We start from the raw sequence: 21,062 nt of genomic DNA, 5'->3' as shown, positions 1-21,062 counted from the left end.
CACACAATTGAAAGCCGATATACATCACAGGGATTACCACAAGGATCGATACTAAGTGGAATTTTGTTTGCTCTTTATATGAAAGATCTAGAATCTATTGTGACACCGCATGCTCAAATTTTAGACTTTGCGGATGACTATGTCATTTTTTATTCCCACCCAAACATTGAAAATTGTAGAGCCACAATATTTCATGTTTTGAGTTTAGTTTTCCGATGGTTAACGACCCGCGGACTTTCTCTTTCTTTATCTAAGTGTGCAGCGATGATTTTTACTAATAAACGAACCTTTGATAGAAGTCCTATTACTTTTGATACTTATAGCATCCCCTTTGTCCCACAACACTTATATTTAGGCGTCTATATAGACCAAAGACTTACATGGCAACCCCAAATACAGTATTTAATTAGGAAATCTGATCGCTATATCACCATATTACGAACGGTAACGAAACGTACATGGGGAGCTGACCCCTTGTCAGCATTACAATTATATCCGTTCCACACTTGATTATAGTGCACATATTATCGATTTAGCCTCTAAAAATGTTTATCAGCCTTGGATCGTTTACAATTTTCTGCATTACGTATCAGCGTGTGTGCCCTACGAACCACACCTACTAACGCTTTATTAGTGGAAACTACAGAAGAACTGCTGCACATTCGAAGGATAAAAATTTCGAAAAAAATTCTACTTAAACATATTAGCAGATCGAACTCTCTTATCGTCCCCAAATTAAAATTATTATATGAATACTATCAACAGCGACCTCCACCTAATCATCAGTACCCCGCCATATATATGGCATATGCTGAAATGCACCATATTGCTGAGATTATATTACGAACACCACGCTTAAATATGTACTCATATAGCTACGATATTCAAACATTCCGTCCATCAATTATCATTGTACCTTTTGATTCTTCGAATCAAACAATGCATGCACCTAACCTCATACCATACGCTCATAAGACATTTAAAAGTTTAATTACTTCACTAGATTATCATATTTTTACCGATGGGTCAAAGTCGTGTACTGGAGTTGGAGCAGCATTTTTTGATCCACAAACACAAACTAGCTTTAAATATCCGTTGCCTAATAATTTAACTATCTTTACAGCAGAATTATATGCCATATGTCAAGCTCTATTATATGTCCAACAATTGCATTCCAGAAAAATACATATATTTAGCGGTTCTCAAAGTGTGCTACAAGCTCTACAATCTTTCTCCCACAGTCAAAATACATATGTCTACGAAGTTAAACATCTCCTTTATCAACTCGAAACATCTGGCTTTGTTATAACGTTATTATGGATTAAATGACATAGTTAGCACGTAGGCAACGACATGGCCGATATAGCAGCCAAAGAGGCTAGTGTAGATACCCCGAACTTATTACAAATCAAAATCCCGGTCTCAGATTTCCTTCCATGTATTAAACACGAAGCTCAACACGCATGGTACACACAATGGCGTATATCAGCTGGTACGAAAGGCCAATATTATTACCAAATTCAACCGAATATTCCCACACTCCCGTAGTTTGCAAACGGTAAGTACACACGATGTCACATCACTAATATAATTAGATTACGCTTTAATCATTCATTAACCCCTGTATACTTATCTCGATTTCACATTACGAATGACCCAACTTGTTCCTGTGGAGAACCTTATGCCGATAGCGACCATTTATTTTTCCAATGCCCCCAATATGCACACTACCAGGCAATTTTAATGCAGAAATTAATTAAAGTACACGTACCTTTACCTACACGACTATCAGTCTTGCTGTCTCAACTTTCACCTATTATCACTGCTATTTTAAACGAGTACCTTGATAACACTCATATCAAATTGTAATTACGCTCTAGATTTTCAGTTGTTTTTTCCGACATGTTTGCGAAGTGGCATTTCTATACGTTCCTGGTGACTGTATCTCGCTCCAAGAGTTTTACTTAGTCCTAATCTTGTACAGTGTATTACGTTTATGCTGCTCAAGAACCATAAGATATCTGTGTATTCGAACAGCGTATATAGTGTCATACTTTCATGGATCTACACACAAAAGACACAATATTACCTTTTGCAGTTTGCCTATCTAAGTGTATTTGTGTCTAAAACGATAATTAATTATGTAAATGTGTATTCAATCAATCAATCAATCAATCAATACTGATCTGCATTTAGGGCAGTCGCCCAGGTGGCAGATTCCCTATCTATTGCTTTCCTAGCCTTTTCCTAAATGATTTCAATGAAATTGGAAATTTATTGAACATCTCCCTTGGTAAGTTATTCCAATCCCTAACTCCCCTTCCTATAAATGAATAATTGCCCCAGTTTGTCCTCTTGAATTCCAACTTTATCTTCATATTGTGATCTTTCCTACTTTTATAAACGCCATTCAAACTTATTCGTCTACTAATGTCATTCCACGCCATCTCTCCGTTGACAGCTCGGAACATACCACTTAGTCGAGCAGCTCTTCTTCTTTCTCTCAATTCTTCCCAACTCAAACATTGCAACATTTTTGTAACGCTACTCTTTTGTCGGAAATCACCCAGAACAAATCGAGCTGCTTTTCTTTGGATTTTTTCCAGTTTTTGAATCAGGTAATCCTGGTGAGGGTCCAATACACTGGAACCATACTCTAGTTGGGGTCTTACCAGAGACTTATATGCACTCTCCTTTACATGCTTACTACAACCCCTAAACACCCTCATAACCATGTGCAGAGATCTGTACCCTTTATTTACAATCCCATTTATGTGATTACCCCAATGAAGATCTTTCCTTATATTAACACCTAGATACTTACAATGATCACAAAAAGGAACTTTCACCCCATCAACGCAGTAATTAAAACTGAGAGGACTTTTCCTATTTGTGAAACTCACAACCTGACTTTTAACCCCGTTTATCATGTGATACAAGTGAAATATTACGTTAGACTTGTGACTGGGAAATAATATATTGAATCCCAAATAAATATCCTCAAGACAAGACAAGACAAGACAAGACAAGACAAGACAAATGCCTCCTATTTTTGCGTGTGATTCCTTTTATTAACAAGTGTAGTAACTGGGTAACAGTAAAAGAGCCCATAAGCCTCAAGAATTTAGAAAGAAGAAGAAGATATCGAATTCTGCACATCAGCTGATCGCGATTGTAAATAGTGACAATTATGGCTACTCGTGTGGTGGCATCAGCCACTGTGAAAGCGTTGAAGGGAAAGCGCATTTTACCATCTCGAGCTGCATTGGTTCTAACACCAGCAGCAGTGCAAAAAATTAAATCAATTCTAGCAGCTAAGCCCGATTGCATTGGATTAAAAATTGGTGTTCGTCAAAGGGGTTGTAATGGACTGAGCTATACTTTAGATTATGCAACAGAAAAGGGGAAATTTGATGAAGAGGTTGTTCAAGACGGCGTAAGAGTGATAATTGACAAGAAAGCACAACTTAGTCTATTAGGTACAGAAATGGATTATAGTGAATCAAAATTGTCATCCGAGTTTGTATTCAATAACCCCAATATCAAAGGAACTTGCGGTTGTGGTGAAAGTTTTTCGGTGTGAAACTTTGCGACAGTGCCCGGTGGGCTGATTAAATCAAGCTTCAGTTATTTTATCCTCTCAGGCACGGAATTTGAGATATATTTTTAGTTAGGTAAGAATAATGCTGTATTAAAGTATGAAGAAAGTGTGTGTATTGCATTGAAATAGTTTTTATTGACTTTTCTGTCGTTTAATATGATTGTCTGTGGTGGGTATTTGGACTAGTTCATCTAGGGACGAGTTATGGCTCTTGTTTACTATATTATCATCTTATTACTCACCCCATGTAGTATTTTCACAGTTGAAGATTACGATTCAATGTACAGTACCTGTAAATTTGTAGGCCATGAGGATTACATAGGCCTACAAATGATTTTTAAGTCTTATTAAACCTCAATCTTTACTTTTGAAACTTCCTACAGTGGGCTTAAGGAGGGTGGAATCAGTTATTAAATCAGAGAAATTACAATACTGAATATACCTCAGGTTTGTATCCTGGCCAATGCATGTGAAATTTTAAAAATGGAAGTCTCATTCCTGTGGTTCAGATTAAATGAAATACTGCAGGTCTCATTAGTCATGATTAGGAAAACTTACACAGAAAATCTATTTCAAATTTTCTTCATTTTATCATTGATCTCTTTTACACATTACAATATTATTAGTGTACTAATCGTAAGGGCCCAATACATGCGCACACTTCTGAGAGACTTGCCAGTACAGATCTGTCTTCGCAAGGCAAGTCGGAAGTACGTGGCTGCACATATGCTCAGACTTCATGATTTGCTGAGAAGCTGTTAAACCTGGATACACACAACCTCTTATGTTTATGATTGAAAACTTGGGATGTTTAATATACTTTAATTTTAAGGATGAATTAGGAAACATATGGTAAAAACCACCATAATCACCTTCTGCATTAATGTTTCTTGCTATGGGCCAAAATTTTGAAGATTTTAAATTCTCAGTCACTATATTTGCAAGCTTTACTTTAATATCCCAAAGCTAATTGGACGATATGAACCGTTTAATAACGTGCACAACGAATGTATGAGAATAATTCGTCAAGCCAGTAATGTGAATGAATTGAATCCATGAAATTTCACTGTCATTTAAGTTCTAAATGGAAGATAATAATTGCTTTTACTCAAATAAAGTGTAAATTAAGAAATACAGTCGTCACTAGAGAAATATCTATACCTACTTACAGGCTCAGGACTAGCACCAACGAATGGGAGTGCTATGTCTGTGAATTCTCATTATCTTTGTCCATATGACTTGCGCGGGCAGTTCAAACAGCAAAATAGCATGATCCCTGGACCAATAAATACTCCCCCCCGAAGGGCCACAGCCTACCAAGCGACCACTGCTCAGCCCGAGGGCCTGCAGATTACGAGGTGTCATGTGGTCAGCATGACGATTCCTCTCGGTCGTTATTCTTGGCTTTCTAGACTGGGGTCACCATCTCACCGTCAGATGTCTCTTCAATTGTAATCACGTAGGCTGAGTGGACCTCGAACCAGTCCTCAAATCCAGGTAAAAATTCCTGACCTGGCCGTGAATAGAACCCGAGGCCTCTGGGTAAGAGGCAGGCATGCTACCCCCACATCGCAGGCCCGGCACCAATAAATATATCACCTAATGAATGTCATAGGTAGTAAATTTCATATTAATCCGTATTGAAGAGCAATATAATGTAAAACAGAAGCTAAAGATCCCCACCTATTTGATACTGTTTGTTGAAACCTTAAAATAGTTACATTTTTTTGTTGAAACTAGTTTCGGTCTTACCAGCGACAATCATCATTCAAAATCAAAGTGAAGATATGAAAAAAAATAACAAATATATATATATGAAGCAATCATGAAGTTCAAGACAACTAAAGTTAAAAACAAAAAAGACTTCTCATCGCTATCACATGTCCTGTGCAAGCTCTCAGCTTTCCTCTAATTGGAAGACTGCAGCTCACAGAAGACCAGGTGAAACACTAAAATATCAGCACTAGAGGAATCTTCTAGAACTCAGCTCAGCTGAAACTATTTCACCTGGTCTTCGGTGAGGTGCAGTCTTCTAATTGGAGTAAAGCTGAGAACTTGCACAGGATATGTGATTGTGATGAGTGTTTTTTTAATCTTTAGTTGTCTTGAATTTTATGATTGCTTCATATATATATATTTGTTATTTTATGTCTTGCCTTTACTTTGATTTTGATTGATGATGGTCTCTGGTAAGACCGAAACTAGTTTCAACAAATATATGTAACTTTTTTAAGGTTACAACAAACAGTATCGAATAGGTGGAAACCTTTAGCTTTTGTTTTACACTACTTGATGAATGAGTTAGGGCACAAAACAAATGAGCAACATGAAGAAAACGACACCTAATTAATTCAAACTACTTCACTGAGCAAAGACAAAACACACATTGAAGCGCTGCGACGTAGCAGAAAAAAAATTGTTGTAAGGTAGTAAAGTATGTGTCCATATTATTCTCTACTAGTAAAATATTTCATACTGTTTGTTAATTTACTGCAGACTTTACACTTTATTTGAGTAAACACAATTATTATCTTCCATTTGGGACAAAAATTACAGTGAAATTTCGTGGATACGATTCATTCACGTAACCCCTCAAGCCAATAGAACAAGTCTCTCTGCCATTGCAGTTTGGTCTGAATAGGTGAAAATAAGCAATTCAAATGCAATCCCTAGACCATTGACAGGATGCAACTGACCGGTGTGTAAATGCTACATGAAAGGAACTGAATACCATTCATATGTTACACTTTTATTTTCTATCATCATTTTCAAAGAGAGCTTTTGTCACAAAATCAGCGCTAGAATGTTGGAGACGTGCCTGCGGTGGATTTAATGTCCATACATGGGTACAGGAGTTTGTCTGAAGAGACTGGTCTGAACAGACTTACCTCTGACTAAATTTGCATATCCAGTATTTGGGAGATAGTAGGTTCGAATCCCACTGTCGGCAGCCCCGAAGATGGTTTTCCGTGGTTTCTCATTTTCACACCAGGCAAATGCTGGGGCTGTACCTTAATCAAGGCCACGGCCGCTTCCTTCCCACTCCTAGCCCTTCCCTGTCCCATCGTCACCATAAAACCTATCTGTGTCGGTGCAACGTAAAGCAACTAGAAAAAAAAAGCATATCCAGCAGGTCAGTGTAGTGTTCTTTAACGTAAGTGGGATATGGGTGCAGAAGACCTACCAAGGTGCCCTTGTTAATACAATGACACCGGGCACAGTGTCTCATCCGGTTTGCTGATTGGACGCTGGAGGACTGGCGACATTCGGCTTGGTCCGATGAGTCACTGTTCCAGTTATATCAAGCTGATGGTAGGAAATTTATAAATTAAACCATATTTATGGCCTATATTGGTCTGTAGTGACTACTTACAGTGAATCAAACAATTTAATTCGGAATTTGCTTTGTCAGCATTAAACATACTATACGTAATAAAATAAACGCTATGTTTATTTTTCATAATATTTGTCCTGTCCTACATATGTTGAGAATCATTCTCTTCTTTGCGAAAATGGTATATTCCTAAATGTAATGACTTAATAAAATGCAAGGGTTTAGATGTGGCACAGGTTCCATGAAGCCATGGACTCCAGTTGTCAACAAGGCACCATACAGGCTGGTCGTAGCTCCATATTGGTGTGGAGTGTGTTAACGTGGCATGTGCTGGATCTCCTTATCCACCTGAGTAGGTTTCTGCCAAGGACTGATATGTTGAACTGCTTGGTGACAATTTGCAGCCTTTCATATGCCTAATGTTCCCCTACATCGAGATATTCCAGCAATTTTTCCAAGGAGCATACTGAAGAGTTTTATCGACTGCTGTAGTCGCCTTTTTCGTCTGATATGAACCTTGTTGAGCATTTATGGGATGTGGTGGTGAAGTTCACACCCCAGACCCTGCATTTACAAATAGCAGGAAGCTGTGGGTAACTATCCAAACAGAATGGGCCAGAATCTCTCCAGAGGTGTTTCTACCATTTGTGCAATCTATGCCTTGACGAGTTGCTGCATTTGGCCGAGCTAGAAGAGGGCCTACACAATACTAGATCCCTATTCCATGATGTTTGGCATGTCATTGTAAATACTGTAAGTGAGATCCCTTACCAGAACCTAATAAAACACAAACCACTTACCCTGTAGCCTAGGTGTTCATTTGTTGTTAGGGATGTAACTTACTTGGTTCATAGGAACTGCTACTAAGTGAACAGTGTGTATACAGGTGTGCAAAGAGGTGAAGATAATTTTCCGCCATTGATTTCTTTACGGCATATATGCCTAGCAAAGTGTGATTAGGTTTTGTTTAAGAGTGTTCATTACTTTTTCACAGTCAGTTTATTTTCAGCATATAAGGGGTTAAACTTTGTTTAATGTGTCCATGTATTAATTTATCACAGTCGTGATCGAGACAGTGGAGTGAGCAGATGTGCTGAGTGAGAGTCCTGAATGTGGATAATTCACTAGATCAGTATAGGGAAGCTATAGGAAGATGGAATGGAGGAATGAAATGCAAAAGAGTGATAGGAGAGAAGAAAAATGGGCAGCAACTTGGAGTATTAGCAACTTTGATGGTAGCAGCAGTGAGTATAATTTTGTTCGAAATTGGCATTGTTGAATTAAATCCGGGGCCTGGGCCAGTAGTTGTAATTGGCTGGGAAGAATTCAAAATGATAAAGGAAGAAGTCTAAGAAGCATGCCAGGACAAGCAAACAAGGGATTTAATTAGGAAGTAATTTAACAAAGTCAGGGATTTGGAGGGGGAACTTAGCCAAGTAAAGGGGTCAGAAAGCAGGACTAACCAAGAACTCAGGAGGAAAAACCTTTTTCCTTTATGGTATGGTGGAAGGAGACAACGAAAGCAAGGTTGAAATTGTGTATAAAGTTTTAGAAATGGTAGATAAATTTTAGTGAGGTGAACATAGACGATATAGGCCTATATAGAGTAGGCCGATCAAGATTAAACTAATATCAATCCTGATGGTGGAAATAGTGATGAGAAATACCAGGAACCTAAAAGGGGAGAAATTTTGTGTGAGAAGGGACATGGAGAGTTGCGCCATCAAGGAACAAAGTATTCTATGTAGACATCTAGGGAAAGCCGGATATCAAGGACTAAAGGCCTACATTGTCCGTTGGTGGCGGATGTTGGTCAGCAGTGCAGGTACAGGAAATGGACACAAAACAGCAACATCAGCAGAGTGTGACGTTTGAGGCAGGAGCAGAAGTGAGCAAGGTAATTTTGAGGGAGGTCAGTGATGACGTAGTTGGGAGTGAGACGGCAGAAGGAAGAGGAGCAAATTGGAGGTCGGATATAGGAGATGAGCGGTTAGCAGCCAAGGTCACAGCACTGGAAGACAGCCTTACTGAGCCACGCCCGGGGACAGCAGCTACGGGATAGAAGGAAGAAGACGAGAGACAATGGCTAAGGGTAAAAATTAAAGTTTAAAAGATCTATGGGCAAAGAGAAATAAGTCACAGACTGATAAGGGGGAGAAAAGAGAATGGTAAAACGCCTAAAACTCCGGAAGAGTGTACATTAGATGTAGAAAAGGCTAGGATCACAAGGAGTAAGACTTCAAACCTAATAAAAACAAAGTAGGAAATGGGGATGATGTAAGTAAGAAGAAATAACTAGAACTGAGGATAGGATTTGTCAATATAGAAGGGGTCTTAGGTAAATTGGGTAATGAGGTAGTGACAGAGATGGTTGAAACGTTCAATGTATTTGCATTTTTAGAAACGTGGCTACCAGAAGGGAGAGATAGAGTCGGGAAGGGATTCGTGGTTAGAAATATAGTGAAGAAGAAAGGGACCAGGAGTATCACTCTTAATAAATGGAGAAATTAATAACCAAATAGAAGAAATAATGAATGATGTAATATGGATAAGGCTTAGACAGGAAGGGAGAGTAACATATGAATAGTAACACAGTAAAGGTTTCCACCTATTCAATACTAACATGTATTTACAATATTATAAATTACATGGAACTAGTTTCGACCCACCTAGGGGTCATCATCAGCCATATTAAAGCATACATAAGTTTTGTCGAATCCTAAAACATGTTATTTTTAAATGTAATAATCTTATGGATTTATAATTTATAAAGTGAAGTGTGGTAATGAGATGAGAAATGTTAGTATGGTACAGGTGAGTAGTAATTAACATTAATACGAGGAATATATATACAAAGAAGTTTGGAACAAAGTACAAGTGGGGTGCTTAGTGTTGTAAAAATATAAACTCATGGATATCAGTAGTCCTCGTACTAAAGAATACAATGTAAAATAACACATATAAACATATATACAAGTATGTACAAAGTCTGGAGAGTAAAAAGTGATACTCTTTTAATGCCGAGTCGGCTTGACACTGATCAGCTTAAGCAGAGAAATTAGGCGTTTGGTGTATTAAAGCTGTGTTGACCGGCTGCGTTGTTGATTGTTGGACGTGAAGTTATTTTAGAATTTCTGGTTAAGAAGAAGGTGGATACTGCGCGTGGATATATTAATTCTCAGTTCTTAGCGGAAACCAAATTGGACCTGTTAAAATGGAGAAAGCCGGTAAAAACAAAAAAAAACAAAAAAAAAAAACACTGAGATGGGAAAAGGTTAACATAAAGTGAAAGGACGCTTACCTCGCGTTGCGGTGTGTGTAATATAGCTGATGGTGTGCGACTAGTGGCGGGAAGAGAAATGTGGGCAGAGAGGAGGGCAGGCGCGTGCAGGTTAGGAAGAGTGGGGGTGGCTTGGGGCGAGGTGGGGGTGGGAGCCTTAAGGCGGGGCTGAAGGGTGCGGGAGAAAGGGTAATTGTCTCGGAAAAGTACCTTTGATTAGACTTAGGATTGAGTTTTGGTTGGCTGCATTATTGTTTCTGAGGAGAGTGATGAATAGATCGAAGAGTATGTTGGGTTTCTCTGAGATTTCATTGAGATTGTGACTGGCGTTGAAGTATTGGTCTAGGTGTATGTAGTAATTTTCCATTATGTTAAGTAAAGGGCCCTTGTTTGCTAATTCGAGAATGTCCATGTCCTGTTCGATATTGGTGAAATAATGGTAATAATCATGCATGTGTTGGCCGATGGCTGAAAACCTGTTGTATTTTATTGCGTTAGTGTGTTCGTGGTATCTGGTATTGAAGTTTCTTCTGGTTTGTCCGATGTAGGATTTTTCACAGGTGTTGCATTTGATCCTATAAACTCCTGATTTTAAAAAACTGCTGGTCTTGTTGATGTGTGAAGTATTGTATAAAACGTTCGTGTTCTTATGGTTGGTTTTGAAGGCTATTTTGACGCCTTGTTTCTTGAAGATATTGGTTAGCTTGTAGATATCATTGGTGAACGTGAAGGTGGAAAATGTTAGAGGTTTAGTTACTTCTTTTTTGAGGGTAGTTTTAGGGCGATGTTTGTGTTTATTGATTATCCTTTCTATAAAATGATTGCTGAAGCCGTTGAATTTTGCCATTCCGCGGATTGTGTTAAGTTCGTTCTTTAGATCTTTCTTGGACATAGGTATGCTGAAGGCTCGGTGAACTAGGTTATTGTATGTGGCTCGTTTGTGGGACTGGGGGTGCACTGAATCTTGGCGAATGGTGGAGGCTGTTTGAGTAGGTTTTCTGAATATTTTATAACTGAAAGAATCTGAGTTTCTAGTGATAGTTAAATCTAGGAAGTTGATTTTTTGATTTGATTCAGATTCTAGTGTGAATTTGATATGAGAATCAATAGTGTTGAGTCTTAAGAGGGTGGTGGAGGCGTTAATTGATTTCTCATTCATGATTACGAAGACATCGTCAACATATCTGGCCCAAAAGAGAATATTTCCAAATTCATTGTAAATTTTGGTGTATTCGAGGAAGTCTAAGTATATTTCTGCCAAGATGCCTGAGGCCGGTGACCCCATTGCCAAACCATCTTGTTGATATATAACATTGTCAAAAGTGAAGAAGTTATTGTTGATGATTAGTTTTAATACTGTGATAAAGTCTTGTATCTCTAGTTTGCTTAGGTGGCTGTTTTTGTTTAAATTGTTTTTAATTATCGGAATTTATTTTGATACTTGTATGCTTGGGTACATGTTCACAATATCGAAAGAGTGGATGGAGTAATCCGGTTGCAAATTGAAATTGTTAAGTTTTTCTACTAGCTCTGATGTGTTTTTAATAGACACCATCAGCTATACTACACACACCGCAACGCGAGGTAAGCGTCCTTTCACTTTATGTTAACCTTTTCCTATCTCCGTGTTTTTTTTTTTTTACCGGCTTTCTCCATTTTAACAGGTCCAATTTGGTTTCCGCTAAGAACTGAGAATTAATATATCCACGCGCAGTATCCACCTTCTTCTTAACCAGAAATTCTAAAATAACTTCACGTCCAACAATCAACAACGCAGCCGGTCAACACAGCTTTAATACACCAAATGCCTAATTTCTCTGCTTAAGCTGATCAGTGTCAAGCCGACTCGGCATTAAAAGAGTATCACTTTTTACTCTCCAGACTTTGTACATACTTGTATATATGTTTATATGTGTTATTTTACATTGTATTCTTTAGTACGAGGACTACTGATATCCATGAGTTTATATTTTTGCAACACTAAGCACCCCACTTGTACTTTGTTCCAAACTTCTTTGTATATATATATTCCTCGTATTATTATTAATTACTACTCACCTGTACCATACTAACGTTTCTCATCTCATTACCACACTTCACTTTATAAATTAAAAATCCATAAGATTATTACAGTTAAAAATAACATGTTTTAGGATTCGACAAAACTTATGTATGCTTTAATATGGCTGATGATGACCCCTAGGTGGGTCGAAACTAGTTCCATGTAATTTATAATATTGTAAATACATATTAGTATTGAATAGGTGGAAACCTTTACTGTGTTACTATTCATATGTTATTCTCAGTTCAATACGGACCAATAACATGAAATTCATAACCCTTGAGGAAGGGAGAGTACAGAAAGATATATGTTTGGCATTTTGGTCTGTTATTGGACATTATAAATTTTCCAGCTAACTCATTCCTGGTTGCCAGCGTTTTGCCCCATTTGGGACAAATATTTCAGGTTCCCTATGGGAATCAACATCTATATCAGGGTCAATATATGCAAACAGAAACTTTTTTGAGGATCTGATTGGTGAGATAAATGTAATTAGAGGGGAGTTTGAAGAGCCAGGAATTATAATGATGGGTGAGTGGAATGCAAGAGTAGGAGACTTAACCCCAGCTTACAATAAGGAGGGAAGGGAGGTGATGAGAGGAAATAATAGTAGTCAGGACAAATAGAGGAATATCTACGGGAATAAACTCTTGGAATTACGTGCCGCTGAAAACCTATTTATTTTAAATGGATAGTGGAGGGGGGATGAAAGAGGAGAATTGACATACATTACAATGCAGGAAGGGAGTACAATTGACCTGGTGGTGAGTTCAGGAGATATATTGGAGATGTTAAAGAAGATAGAAGTAAAGGATTGGGTGAGTCACACTATTTCCCAATTTATATTACATTAAGAAAGCACAAGGGAGAAGAGAATATTAGTGGAAGGAGGAAAAAAGTGAAGAGTACTATAGTTAACAAATACATGTGATGTGAAAACACCAGAAATAAAATAAATGCATATCTAAAAAGGGAAGAATTTCAAGTTATTAAGAGTGGTATCAAAGTAGCATTAGAAAGTAAGAATGTGGATTTAGCTGTATAATTGTTGCAGAAACCTTATAAGAACATAGCACAAGTGGAAAGGAAAAATAAACAAAAGAGATCGGGAGAAGGATGATATAACAAGGAAGGGAGACCAAGAGATTGGAAGTAATTGAGACCCTGAAGGCCTGGAGGAAGGTAGGGGATACGGAGATGCAGGAACAGTTTTGTAAAATAAGGAAAGAGTATAAGGAGTTATTAGTAGAAACTATGGCAGAAAGACCAGGCATGGCTAATTAATATAGAATGTAAAAATAACCAGGGAGATAAGGTATGGAGTAGAATTAATAGAATAGAGGGGAGAGAGGTTATTTGAAATCTAAAATTAATAAGGAAGGGTGGGTTGATTATTTCCAGAAATTATTAAGAGGGAAAGAGGTGTGGAAAAATAATGTGAGTTGTCTGGATGTTGTGACAGGTGTTGAGATAAGTATACCTTACTTAGATTGAGATAGTAGAATATGAAGTAATAGAGATGATAGGCAAAGCCAAATGTAGGAAAGCAGGGGAGTTGAGTGGTTTATCTAACAAGTTTTGGAAAGAAGCAGTTAAAAGTAAACAACTGCTGGGAACTTTAATAAAGGTATGTAATAAGATATTTGAGCTTGCAGAATTTCTGAACGACTGGCAGAGGGGTATATTCTGTCCAATTTATAAAAAGTTTGGGGATAGAGGCAATCCTAGTAATTATAGAGGAATAACACTATTAGATTCCCTCAGCAAAGTATACACAGGAATCTTAGCAAATAGCTTGCTGAAGTGGGCAGTTTAACATCCTCACGATATTCCAGAGTGGATTCAGAAAGGGGAGGAGAACAACTGATAACATCATGATTATCAAAACAATAATAGATAAATATTTAAAAAGGAAAGGAGGTAAATTATATATTGCCGTAGTTGACTTTGAGAAGGCCTTCGACATAGTCTACAGGGGGCATTGTTTGAGAGTTGGGCCGGTTAGGGGTGTCGAACAAGATGAGAAGTGCGATTGAGGCTATATATGAAAGGATATATTGCAGTATTAGAATAGATGATGGGGTAGTATGTGGATTGATAGTCAAATATGGGATTGAAACAGGGGTGTAAGTTATCACCGATTCTATTTTTGTTATTTATAAATGTCCCCTGTGGGTGGGGGACGCAGACGAAGAATACACCCATGGTATCCCATGCCTGTCATAAGAGGCGACTAAAACGGATGATTGTATTAGAACCATGAAACTACTTGTGATTAGTACCATCACACGGGAAATACCACGGGTCGCCTTTACTTGCAAGTAGTACCACTATGTTAGGTACACAATAGGTTTGTGATAAGTAGTAGCAGAGAGTGGTTCATTGTGGGTTTCCAATACCTGTGTTTAGAGCCACTATATGCGGAACATCATGGGCTTATGTTGCCTGTGATCTGTACCATTATGTAAGAAACACCACGGGTCTGGGCGTTGCCTCTGATTAGTACCACTATATGAGCGACACTGTTGGTCTGCGTTGCCTGTGATTTGTACCCACTATGTGAGGAACACCACAGGATAGTATGAGTCCCTGTGATTAGTGCACTTATGTGAGGTGCACTATTGTTTTGCGTTGCCTACGAATGGTGCTATTATGTTGGAAACACCATAGGTCTGCATTACCTGTGCGACATACAATACTTGTGAGTAGTACCATAGTGTTTGGAACACCGTGAGTCTACGCTAATTTTTATTAGTGCCGCAACTTGAGAAATTCCATGGTTCTACTTTACTGGCGATAAGTACCATTATAAGGGCCTGTTGACCTGGATTTTTTACCCCTTTAGACAAGCATCGTCGATTCAGGATTGTGCATTGGAAGCAGTCCCTTGGTCAGTAATATAGTTTCTGGGAAGGCGAGGCATTGCAGGTCGGATTCACTGATTGTTTTAAATTCATATTCACCCATTCATTCTTCATCATCACGTTATGAATTCTGGTCAGTGGATTAATTTTGGACTTTTAAAATGTCATTGCATTTTGTCTCATTTCGTACCATTAGGGGCCAATGACCTAGATGTTAGACCCCTTTAAACAATAAGCATCATCATCATCATCATCATATTTATAAATGATATACTACAGGCTCATGGTGGAGAGAAGTGGGCTTGTCCAGTATTACCTAGAATTACCAGGCTTGATCTTTGCGGGCGATGTTCTTCTGATGACACTAACAGCCGGAGGCATGAAAAAAAGTATAAATGACGTGATAGAATTTTCTGGAAAATGGTAATTGAAAATTAACATTGGTAAGACGAAGGTGTTGATATGTAAGAAGGGTGGAAAAAGAGCAGCAAATGAGCAATGGATGATGAAGAAAAAATGGAGATAACTAAGAAACTAGAGTACTTAGGAATACATACATAGGTCGAGTCATAAGTCATGGCAACTGTTTTTTTCTCGCGAGCAGGAGACAACAGGGAAAATCTAAGATATGCATTTGGAAACGTACGGTATGTACTTGCGTATGATGCCACTAGATGGTGTATGTAAACAACAGTGTGGATCTAAGCATGCCCCCAAGTTCAGTGTGTGAGTGAGAGCGTCACAAATAGGAAGTCAACAAGCAGAAGCAATGATCGTATATTAAAATAGTAGTTCTCCACGGCAGAAATGCACGCCAATGCCATGCAGAGCTGCGGGAAGCATTAGGTTTGCATGCCATGCCCTATAGAACAGTGGCCCAATAAGGTTATGGTAATCTTGGCATACGATGTTCAAGGTGTTCTTGTGTGTCATCCAGTGCGTGAGGAGCACGCTGTCAATGTAATTTATTACAATTCCGTTTTATTGTACCAATTGCGCCATGCAGTGCGAACCAAACGTCCAGATCTTTTGGATAACGCTATAAGCCTACACGATAACGTGACATCTCACACAGCAGCCATCGTTCAGCGTCGCTTACAACGGTGGGGATGGGAGGTTCTTCCACACCCGCCTTATTCGTCTGATCTGTGCCCATGTGACTATGATCTAATCCCCAAAGTCAAGAAGCCATTACTTGGACAATGCTTTGTTAACAAAGAAGACATCATAACAGCATTTTGGTGAGAGGTGTCACACGTTAGCGATACACATGGAGCGAATGGTATTCAGCGACTGCCTCACCACTGGCAATGCACAGTGGAAACCTTGGGTGGTTATTTCGAATATCTGTAACCAGTGGAGACCTGCCTTGTGTACGTAGTCTTGCGTATTTGCTGTCTATACCATTATAAAACAATGTTTACCAATGGCCTGTGTTCTGTCACTTTCCTCTCTTGAAGTCAGAATTTGTCTTCAGGCACTATGCATAAGTACATGCCCTATATTTCCAAATGCATATCTTAGATTTTCCGTGTTGTCTCTGAGAAAAACATGACTTATGACTCAACCCTCGTATAAGTAGCAATGGGAAATGGACTCAACAAATAAGACAGGCGAAATATAAAGGGTTGGCAGCACTTTCAGTAATAACGATTTTAGAAAATAAATTCCCTAATATAGACTACAAGATCCAAAAATTGTTTTTTCAAGCTGTAGTAAAGAGCAGAATGTTATATGGTGCTGAGATATGGGGAGCAGAGGAGGCGAGTGAAATGCTGAACTAAATAGTAAGTTTAGTAAAATTCTAATGGGACTGCCATACTGTACAGCAAATTGTAGTGCAAGATTAATATGTGATGAGAATATTCAAGTGGACATTTTAAAAAGAATTATGAGTTATTGGTTAAGGGTCAAAAGAGGGGGTGGGGTCGGCTCATGCAGAGGTCATACCAACACCAAAGGGACAATATGTCCAAAGATTATTGGTTAGGTTAGGTAGTTATTGGGAGATAGACATAGTTATGGGAGAAGCTACAATATGGAAGAGAATTACACAAAGGGTCAAGGATATTCAAAGACAGTTGTTGGAGTCTGAGTGCAGGAGCAAGCCGACCTCGGTATTTAATATGATAAACCAGTAAACTAATGTAAGGATAAGTAACGTAAACAGAAGAGAAAGAGGGCTGATATGGTGGTTGATGGGAATTCACTAAAAAAAGGGATGGACAAGGGAAAAGGACAATGCAAGATGTGTGTTGTGTGGGGAAATGAGAGAAGAATTTCATCTAAAAAAAAAGTATGTAAAGAAACTTTAGTGATTAGAACAAAATTTTTGAGTAATTGTGAACTATTAGTATTAAGTCAGAAAGAAAATGGTCTTAAAATTATAAGATGGATGAATGAATGGAATAACCCTAGTAATGTAAGCAAGTACTTAGATAATGTTAGAAATATCTGTATATGAAAGTTCAGGGAATGCATTGGTTTGATTTCCTCTGTCGGCTGTTCTGAGAATGGTTCACTGTGGTTTCCCCATTTTCACTTCCAGGCAAATGCCGGGACAGTTTCAATTCATATGCTTCAGCCATTTTCTTCCACCTCTCTCATGCAGGTACTTGCACAAAAGAATATTATAAGTAGGCTTATATTCCAGATATCAAGAAACTATAGTAAGAATGAATGGAATAACCCCAGTAATGTAAGCAAGAACTTAGCTGAGGTCAGAAATATGTGTATATCGGTAAAAGCTATATGCACAATTACTCAGGCACTGAGAGTGACAGAGGTACCTGCAGCTGGCGGTTATCCGTAGCTGGGGGAATAGGATATGGTGTGTACATGTGCGCTCGTAGCTTTTGGCTTATATAGCGGTTATGAGGTGGTATCTCATTCTCCTCAGCTGCCGGAGATTGGCGGGAAGAGATAGGAGGCTTGCCCCCTGGTTTGTGGTTATCTATGACTGGGGGTCGGATTTGCCATAGGCGCCCATACAGGCACTTGAACAAAAGAATATTATAAATAGGCTTATATTCCAGATATCATTGTGCCATAATTGATAATGACATCTATCTTTGTTGGATTCTGGGAGTGATACCACATTGTACAAATTTCAACCAATAGCAGCGGTTATTGACTCCAGCGGTATGGAAAATGTCACACAATTTATTACTGTATATCAGGTTATAAAAAGTTAATATTTCTAGGGTAGAGATGATGGATTGCTGCACTTGGCAATTAACATATCACTGTCCTAGAAGTCATACAAGGTTAGATTTATATATTTCACCTTTCCAAATAGTATGATTTATGCTGGGTAACATTTTGTTAAGTTTTGCCTCTTCTCTTCTCCTGGTCAAATTTTGCCAGTCATTCTCCTCCCTCCACCTTGATTTTGTATCTCTTCATTTCTAGTCTGATGTAAATCTTGCCTTCAGTAATACCTCATTTCAAAAGCATGTGTTCTCTTTCTCTGCCCCATTTAATGGCCATGTTCCAGTTCCATCCAGTGTCGTGCTCCACACAGAAGTCTTCAGAAACTTCTTTCTAATATGCATGGGCTAGTCTTGAACTTTTTCAGTCTGTCAAAGCTAATACAAGTTTAAGAAACATTAACAATAAACATATCATTCTCCTAGAATTCATACAAGGTGCTAATTTTAGGGTCAGTTGTACTGCAATAACACTTTGATCCAGTCAGGAGATCAGTGCAAACTACCTTAATCCTTGTCATGTCTAGATGGCCTCGTTATGATGCCGCCATATGATTTTGAAGTTTCTTTATATCCACATTACCTTTGATGGTGCTGTTTTATTAATAATAGTATCTATTAGAAAATGCCTGGAAATTGTTTTCCTTTCCAGACATTTAGTAGTGTTTTCTTAATCGTGCGTTAGTATAGGTATATAATGACAAACTTCAAGGTTATGTCCCCCTAATTTTTTCACCTTTGGCTGTTGTACTACCCAAGCAACAACTGTTTGTTTCTATTTCTTGATGAATGCCATAGTTTTGCATCTGTCTCTTGGCACAGGCTAGAGCAAAATATAGCATCTGCTAAAGTCTGTCTTGTTTATGTTTGTGACTGTGTGGAAGCTGCTACCAAGCGTAATGGCAGCATGTGTTAACGTGCAGTGGCTAGGGAACCACGCTCTGCGTTCAGGAAATGCATTGGTTTTATTTCCTCTGTCGGCTATTCTGAGAATGGTTTACTGTGGTTTCCCCATTTTCACTTCCAGGCAAATGCCGGGACAGTTTCAATTCATATGCTTCAGCCATTTTCTTCCACCTCCTTATCCAGTTTCATTCACTATCATTGTCCGCCTCGTAACGTAGCTGTTAGCGCTATTAGCTGCCGTCCTTGGAGGCCCGGGTTCATTTCCTGGTTCTGCTAAAGATTTAAGAATGCCAGGAGTACTGGTATATGGATGAAATGGTACGTGCAGCTCACCTCATTGAAGCGTGCCTGAAAAGAGCTGCACCACCTTGAGGTGAGGACACGAGTTTACATTTTTATTCACTATCATTCGTCTTAATTAACTTCCCAACTAAAGTTGGTGTCAGGAAGGGCATGAAGACATAGACATGCATTATAAATTCATCCCAGCTCATCCCCGACACTGCTGAGGTATAAGATGGTGCTGAATAATGACATTCAGAACACTGCTAGTGTATCTGAATGCTATGAAAGGTACTACATTTAGGGTCAGCTGTGCTGTAATAACACTTTCTGACCCAGTCATGAAAGCAGTGCAAACTATCTCACTCCTTGTCATGTCTAGTTTGTCTCATTATTATGCTGCCGTAAGTTTTTGCTGTTTCTTTATACCCACATCATCTTTGATGGTGCTGTTTGAGGACCCAACCAGCCTTCAAGCTGATAACTTAACAGACTTAACCAACTAAGCAATAATATTCATCTACTTCCATATTTAATGAACTACTATTTACAGTTATTCTGAAGTAATCTCAAGTTCACTCGCGTTTCAGGTTTTACTGATAGTAGCACGTGAAGGCCAGCGCATCAGACTCCTGTCTCTACATGACTTCTCATAGAGCAGTGTTGTTCCAGAACAGTTCACCACTAGCCAACTGACAGTTTCGCTCCCAGCGAATGACTCGTCATAGCCTTGCGACCGTTTGTAACTGCTTACTTTCACTCGTGATTGATGAACTAGAGGCTGACTCCAGGCTGACCGATGTGCACCAGTTTTGCTCTTTATAAAGGCCCATAGAAAATTCTAGTAGTTTATAATTCCAGATTATTCTGGATGCCTGGTCCTTTGTTAATTGGTTTTCATCTTCTTCCAGGAGCTTCCTTATCGCTGATCTCAACAGTTCGCTGGCACTATTCTTCTGCTCGCTGTTGGTCTCATCCACATCATCACCGCTCTGATACAATTATTATCTTTCGCTCCCATTATTGCCACCTGCCCTGCACTTGTCCTTCATTGCTGCAATGCTCCCTCCAAGCTTCTCATCCATAGCAGCTCCATGATAAGGCACAAGCTGGTCTAGGACAACCATCATTTTCCCTCAAGAAAACCACTGGCTCCTGTAGACTAAGTTGTTAATCCTGGTGATTATGGTGTAGGGACCTTCCCATAGTGACTGGAACTTCGGCGACTTGCACTTCATCCTTACGGGCCAATATAGCCTCACTCAGGCACCTTCCTAAAATCCTGCTGAGTTCGCATGCAGGTCATACTGGACCTTCATCAGGTCGCTACCTACTTTCAGGTGTCGGGCATACTCGTGGATGTCATAGAGGCATTCCAACAGTTCCTACGCATATTGTCACTAGTGTTCTTGCTCTGGAGCTGTTTGAAACATTAAGCCATATGGTAGACTTAGCTCTTCTGAAGACTATATTGATGGATGTCATTCCTGTCGCCTCCTAAGTTGATGCACAATAGGCCATCAA

At 38.9% G+C, this 21,062-nt stretch overlaps 1 protein-coding gene across 2 annotated transcripts in view; it reads left to right on the top strand.

The window, feature by feature from the left end:
• Positions 1-3,078: 3,078 nt before the first annotated feature.
• Positions 3,079-21,062, top strand: part of MagR (Iron-sulfur cluster assembly 1 homolog MagR) — a 39,723-nt gene continuing 21,739 nt past the window's right edge. The window contains exon 1 of one of the 2 annotated variants that reach the window (XM_068227925.1): positions 3,079-3,602. In XM_068227925.1, coding sequence (XP_068084026.1) covers positions 3,191-3,583 — 393 coding nt within the window. In that variant the 5' untranslated portion in view covers positions 3,079-3,190 and the 3' untranslated portion in view covers positions 3,584-3,602. Of the gene's footprint in view, positions 3,675-21,062 lie in introns of both variants that reach the window. The other variant, XR_011018312.1, reaches the window with a different exon arrangement.

Source organism: Anabrus simplex, chromosome 5 (assembly GCF_040414725.1).
Source record: "Anabrus simplex isolate iqAnaSimp1 chromosome 5, ASM4041472v1, whole genome shotgun sequence".
Lineage (NCBI taxonomy): Eukaryota > Metazoa > Arthropoda > Insecta > Orthoptera > Tettigoniidae > Anabrus > Anabrus simplex.
This window is presented reverse-complemented; position numbering and strand designations above follow the sequence as displayed.